This window comes from Bidens hawaiensis, unplaced genomic scaffold (genome assembly GCF_021521415.1).
Source record: "Bidens hawaiensis isolate Kalapana, Puna unplaced genomic scaffold, B.hawaiensis_p1.1 tig00071761_1, whole genome shotgun sequence".
NCBI classification, from domain to species: domain Eukaryota; kingdom Viridiplantae; phylum Streptophyta; class Magnoliopsida; order Asterales; family Asteraceae; genus Bidens; species Bidens hawaiensis.
Window position 1 is genome coordinate 9,608 of NW_027506675.1, and position 6,040 is coordinate 15,647.

Sequence of the window (6,040 nt, forward strand, 5' to 3'; positions counted from 1 at the left end):
TGACACATATTTGGGTGTTTTTGGTCAAAGAAATTGTTGTTGTTCGAGGTTGACCAACTGAAGAAAGTCAAATTTTGTTCGTGTTTTCGTCATTACTGGATTGTGGTCAGAGCATATTGTGTATTTTATTTTCAAGGCGTTCGAGAATTGGATCCTGAAACGTGATGCTTATTTATTAAAGTGAAAATTTTGGAACAAGTTGGATTTAATCGGGAATTAAAGTGTTTATGTTTTTGATCGTTATCCCTAGTGATTGAAGATGCTTCGGATTAATTAATGGTCATGTGTGTTAGATTCTGTCAATGTGGTTTTGTGATGAAACTGATCACTCGATGTTGAGTAGTTGAAGATTGAACCTTATCTTACTATACAATTCCGACGTGTTGGTGAAGTTGTGGAGGGAGCACAACTTCACGTGTTGGTGAAGTTAGAAGGACTTCACGTGTTGATTGAGATGATCAATTAGGCACGGGGATGCATATCAAAGTTCTCGATCGATATAGTCGGAGGAGCTTACACTGAAGGGGAGACCTGATATGGAAGACGCCGAGTGATTGGTAGATTTGTGGAGCTACAAGACAGTTTCAGACACGGCTGGTGGAAGACAGGATGGATGTTGCATGTATATTTGAAGTTCAAGTTTGAAGATCACAGTGCAATAGAGTCCTACCAGAAGAAGAAAACAGAAGATCATCAGTTAAGGGGGTGTCTGTTGGAGCATGTTTTGTAACAGATGATCTTTTGTGTTTGTTAGAATTGAGAGCAACGGTCAAAGGGGAGTCTGTTGGTGCATTTTGTGACCGTCGCTATGCAATTCTGACCAGCGGAGACGCCATAAGCGAAGTTAGAACAACTTCGCCATAGGCGAAGTTAGAACAACTTCGCCTCCAGGCCCAAGCTTAAGCCCGCGAAGTTGGTTTATCGATATATATGGGTGTCTTGTTTAGGGTTTAGTATCCAGAAAGTTGGAATTTTGTGTGTTCAGTTCAATTGTCTAGAGAGAAACAAAGAGGGAGAGTCGTGTGGGACGACACGAGGTAGAGCTCACCTCGGGTCGGCCGTGTCTTTGTTTTTGTTCGGTTTGTAACGTGGTTTGGTTATTATATAAAGGATATGCAGATTCGTTTATCACGTTCGTGTGTTTGTTCGTGTATTTGTTTGTGTTTAATCGTGTTCTTCGTCTTCTACTCCATTAAACGAGTCTAGGAGGATTCCGCACTCCTAGACCTCGTGCGCATCTCGTATCAAACAGCTACACCCCGGGGGGACTTACAAGTGGTATCAGAGCCTAGGCTCTTATGCTATGGTTCGAGATCTGCGTTTTGGTGTTTCTGGCTCGTTTCTGATGTGTTTTTGGCCGAACAGCCGCCGTAGGCGAAGTTATTGGGTTCAGGCGAAGTTGTCGTTAAAATTTTAGGGTTTTGGTGACGTTGACTTTCAGGCGAAGTTGACTTTCAGGCGAAGTTGACTTTCAGGCGAAGTTGACTTTTGGGCGAAGTTGACCTTTGGCGAAATTAAAAAAAAAATTAAAAAAAAAATTGTTTGGAGTTTTCATCCGAATGGCCAGGTGTACACGATTATTGTGAGACCGAAGAACGTTGTTCCGGCAACGAGTGAAACTTGGTATCTCTTGGTCTTACGTGTGAACAAATACGGGTCAACTCTGGATATGGAGTTGAAATTGTGAATGGGATATTGATTGAAACTGGATATTGACACATATTTGGGTGTTTTTGGGCAAAGAAATTGTTGTTGTTCGAGGTTGACCAACTGAAGAAAGTCAAATTTTGTTCGGGTTTTCGTTATTACTGGATTGCGGTCAGAGCATATTATGTATGTTATTTTCAAGGCGTTCGAGAATTGGATCCTGAAACGTGATGCTTATTTATTAAAGTGAAAATTTTGGAACAAGTTGGATTTAATCGGGAATTAAGTGTTTATGTTCTTGATCGTTATCCCTGGTGATTGAAGATGCTTCGGATTAATTAATGGTCATGTGTGTTAGATTCTGTCAAGGTGGTTTTGTGATGAAACTGATCACTCGATGTTGATTAGTTGAAGATTGAACCTTATCTTACTATACAATTCCGACGTGTTGGTGAAGTTGTGGAGGGAGCACAACTTCACGTGTTGGTGAAGTTAGAAGGACTTCACGTGTTGATTGAGATGATCAATTAGGCACGGGGATACATGTCAAAGATCTGATATGGAAGACGCCAGGTGATTGGTAGATTTGTGGAGCTACAAGACAGTTTCAGACCACGGCTGGTTGAAGAAAGGATGGATGTTGCATGTATATGTGAAGTACAAGTTTGAAGATCACAGTGCAATAGAGTCCTACCAGAAGAAGAAAACAGAAGATCATCAGTTAAGGGGGTGTCTGTTGGTGCATGTTTTGTAACAGATGATCTTTTGTGTTTGTTAGAATTGAGAGGCAACGGTCAAAGGGGAGTCTGTTGGTGCATTTTGTGACCGTCGCTATGCAATTTTGACCAGCGGAGACGCCATAGGCGAAGTTAGAACAACTTCGCCATAGGCGAAGTTAGAACAGCCCAAGCCCGCGAAGTTGGTTTATCTATATATATGTGTGTCTTGTTTAGGGTTTAGTATCCAGAAAGTTAGAATTTTATGTGTTCAGTTCAATTGTCTAGAGAGAACAAAGAGGGAGAGTCGTGTGGGACGACCCGAGGTAGAGCTCACCTCGGGTCGGCCGTGTCTTTGTTTTTGTTCAGTTTGTAACGTGGTTTGGTTATTATATAAAGGATCTGCAGATTCGTTTATCCCATTCGTGTGTTTGTTCGTGTATTTGTTTGTGTTTAATCGTGTTCTTCGTCTTCTACAAGCGTTAAACGAGTCTAGGAGGATTCCGCACTCCTAGACCTCGTGCGATCTCGTATCGATCAGCTACGCCCTGGGGGGACTTACAGTTACCAGTGCGCTGACATGCATCACACTGTCTGACAAACTCGTGCGAGTCTTTGAAAATCGATGGCCAATAAAAGCCGGAATCTAAAACTTTCCTAGCGGTGGAAGATGAACCATCGTGGCCTCCAGTTAAACCCTCATGACAATGCCTAAGAATCTCATGGCTCTCTTCCCTACTCACACATCTCCTCAACACTCGATCGGCGCCTACACGAAACAAATACAGCGCATCTCATATGTAGTGGTTGGCGTCTGCGAAAAACTTCCTCATTTGCTGATAACTCATGCCCTTGACCACTACTCATTCGGCCAGATAATTCGCAATGTCGAAGAACCATAGAAGGCCCTCCTCTTCAGCACTCTCGTACAAAACTGGCTCTCTCTCAAATCTCACTCTCACCATCATCAATGAGTCATGGGGAAACTTATCCCCGATGGCATCTTCTCTAATCTCCTCTCTCTTCAGATCCTCCAAACGTGATAAGTGATCCGCAACTACATTCTCCGCTCCCTTTTTATCTCTAATCTCAATATTGAACTCGGAAAGCAAGAGAATCCATCGTATCAAGCGAGGTTTGGCATCTTTCTTGGCGAACAGGTATCGCAATGCCGCATGATCAGTATAAACGATGGTTTTGGACAACACGAGATAAGAACGGAATTTGTCAAACGCGAAGACCACTGCTAGAAACTCCTTCTCAGTAGTCGTGTAATTCTCCTGAGCATCATTGAGGGTCTTACTCGCGTAATAGATAGGATGGAAGTGCTTGTCCTTCCGCTGACCTAGAACAGCCCCGACTGCAAAATCACTAGCGTCGCACATGAGCTCGAAGGGCAAGCTCCAGTCGGGTGCTACTAAGATAGGGGCATTAACCAACTGCCCCTTGAGAAACTCAAACGCCTTCAGACAATCAGCATCGAAGTCGAATGCGACGTCCTTCTCTAGAAGGCGAGTCATGGGTCGGGTGATCTTTGAAAAATCTCTAATGAACCTATGATAAAAACCTGCATGCCCGAGAAAAATACGAACAGATTTCACACTAGTCGGTGGAGGAAGTCTACTAATAGTGTCGATTTTAGCTCTGTCTACCTCAATACCGTCTCGCGAAATCTTGTGCCCGAGCACAATGACTTCAGTCACCATGAAGTGGCACTTCTCCCAATTCAACATTAACTTAGTCTCTTTGCACCGCTTCATCATCCTCTCAAGATTAGAAAGACATTGATCGAATGAGTCCCCGTATACCGAAAAATCATCCATGAAAACCTCCATGGAACTCTCGATCATGTCCTGGAATATCGCTACCATGCAACGCTGGAAAGTAGCCGGAGCATTACATAACCCGAAAGGCATACGTTTGTACGCGAAGGTACCGTATGGGCATGTAAAAGTAGTCTTTTCCTGATCCTCATGTGCGACCGGGATCTGGAAATAACCTGAAAATCCATCAAGAAAACAGTAAAACTGTCGCCCCGATAGACGCTCCAACATCAGATTAATGAACGGAAGAGGAAAGTGGTCTTTCCTAGTAGCGTCATTAAGCCTCCAATAGTCTATGCACACCAGCCAACCTGTGACTGTCCTAGTCGGAATAAGCTCGTTACGTTCATTAGTGAAAACTGTCATCCCTCCCTTTTTAGGGACAACCTGAACAGGACTCACCCATGAAGAATCGGAGATGGAATAATTCAAGCCTGTGTCGACGAGTTTGATAACCTTCTTTTTGACTACCTCCAACATGTTAGGGTTGAGCCTTCTTTGAGGTTGGATTACAGGCTTGTACTCATCCTCCATGAGTATCCAGTGCGTGCAAAAGGTCGGGCTAATGCCCTGAATGGCCATGAGTTTCCACGCAATAGCCTGTTTGTGTGCCTTGAGCACATCAACCAACCTTGACTTCTCATCATCCGTCAACTGAGAAGATATGATGACGGGAAAATCGGCATCACCGTCCAAGAAAGCATACTCCAAATAAGGAGGTAGCTCTTTAAACTCGAGTGACGGTGGTGCCTCAATCGATGGTCTCTCCTTCGGTCCCTCGGTGCTATCGACAACCGTGAACACCTCGGGGTATTCAGGAGGTGAGCTAACAAGAATGCTCAGGTCGTGCTCCAGAGGAACATCAACCTCGTCCTCCTGATTGAGTAAATCTGCTCCAGAGATGTAGTCAAGACATCGTTCAAACTGAGATATGAATGTGTCAAGAAAGTAAACCGAATCGTCCTGACTACTAGAGTTCGTCATTGATTTGACGACATCGAAGGTGACGTTCTCCTCCCCTACACGAAGTGTAATTTTTCCGTCAAAGACGTCAATAAGCGCTTTAGCAGTACGCAATAAGGGTCGTCCTAAAATGAGTGGGACCTGATCGTCAGCCTCCATATCAAGAATAACAAAATCCATGGGAAAAACGAATTTATCGACTTTAACGAGTACGTTTCCACGATTCCCCGCGGATATTTGACCGAACGGTCGGCCAAGGATAAACTCATGCGCGTCGGGACTGGCTCTCCAAGGTCTAGCATTTTATACAGAGAATATGGCATCAGATTTATGCTAGCACCTAAATCGGCCAACGCGTAGCTCTCAGTCGAGCTGCCAAACAAACACGGAATCGTGAAGTGTCCCGGGTCTGCTAATTTCTCTGGCAGCTTGTTCTGGACTACCGCATATCATCCTTCATTCAAACATACTATCGAAAGCCCCTCCAGCTTCTTCTTATTCGAAAGAAGATCTTTTAAGAATTTTGCATATTTAGGCATATGGTAGAGTGCCTCGACAAAAGGAAGATTGATTTTTAGCTGTTTAAACATGTCCAAGAAATGTCCATATTCCTGCGCATACTTCTGCTGCAGAAGACGAGCAGGACACGGAACTCGAGTAAGATCGACTTCGGGACTCTTCTTATCTTCAATCTTCTTCTCAACAACTTTCTCTGCAGGAGCACCATTTAACGCGGTACTTGCTGGGACTCGCCTCTCGTGCGTCATCACAGGAGTCTCCATCAATATCTCCTCGTCCACCGACTCCTCATCATCTGCCGGCGACTGCTCTCGATCACCTCCTCTGCAACTACGGGTGGTCACCGCCTTCAACTGTGCCTTCGGGTTAAGC

The 6,040-nt window shown here is 44.3% G+C and overlaps 1 protein-coding gene across 1 annotated transcript; it reads right to left on the bottom strand.

Moving 5' to 3' along the window:
* Positions 1-3,226: 3,226 nt before the first annotated feature.
* On the bottom strand, positions 3,227-5,329 carry LOC143618387 (uncharacterized). The gene is made up of 2 exons (XM_077090623.1): positions 4,490-5,329; positions 3,227-4,078 (listed from the first exon to the last, which is right to left on the bottom strand). Exons 1-2 carry the CDS (start codon positions 5,327-5,329, stop codon positions 3,227-3,229), a joined length of 1,692 nt encoding a protein of 563 aa, XP_076946738.1.
* Between the last annotated feature and the right edge of the window lie 711 nt (positions 5,330-6,040).

Coding starts and splice junctions, on each gene's coding strand:
- LOC143618387 (XM_077090623.1), bottom strand. CDS start 5,329: ATGGATTTTGTTATTCTTGATATGGAGGCTGACGATCAGGTCCCACTC. Junction 4,079..4,489: donor GGACAGTCACAGGTTGGCTG/GTGTGCATAGAC, acceptor AATTGGGAGAAG/TGCCACTTCATGGTGACTGA.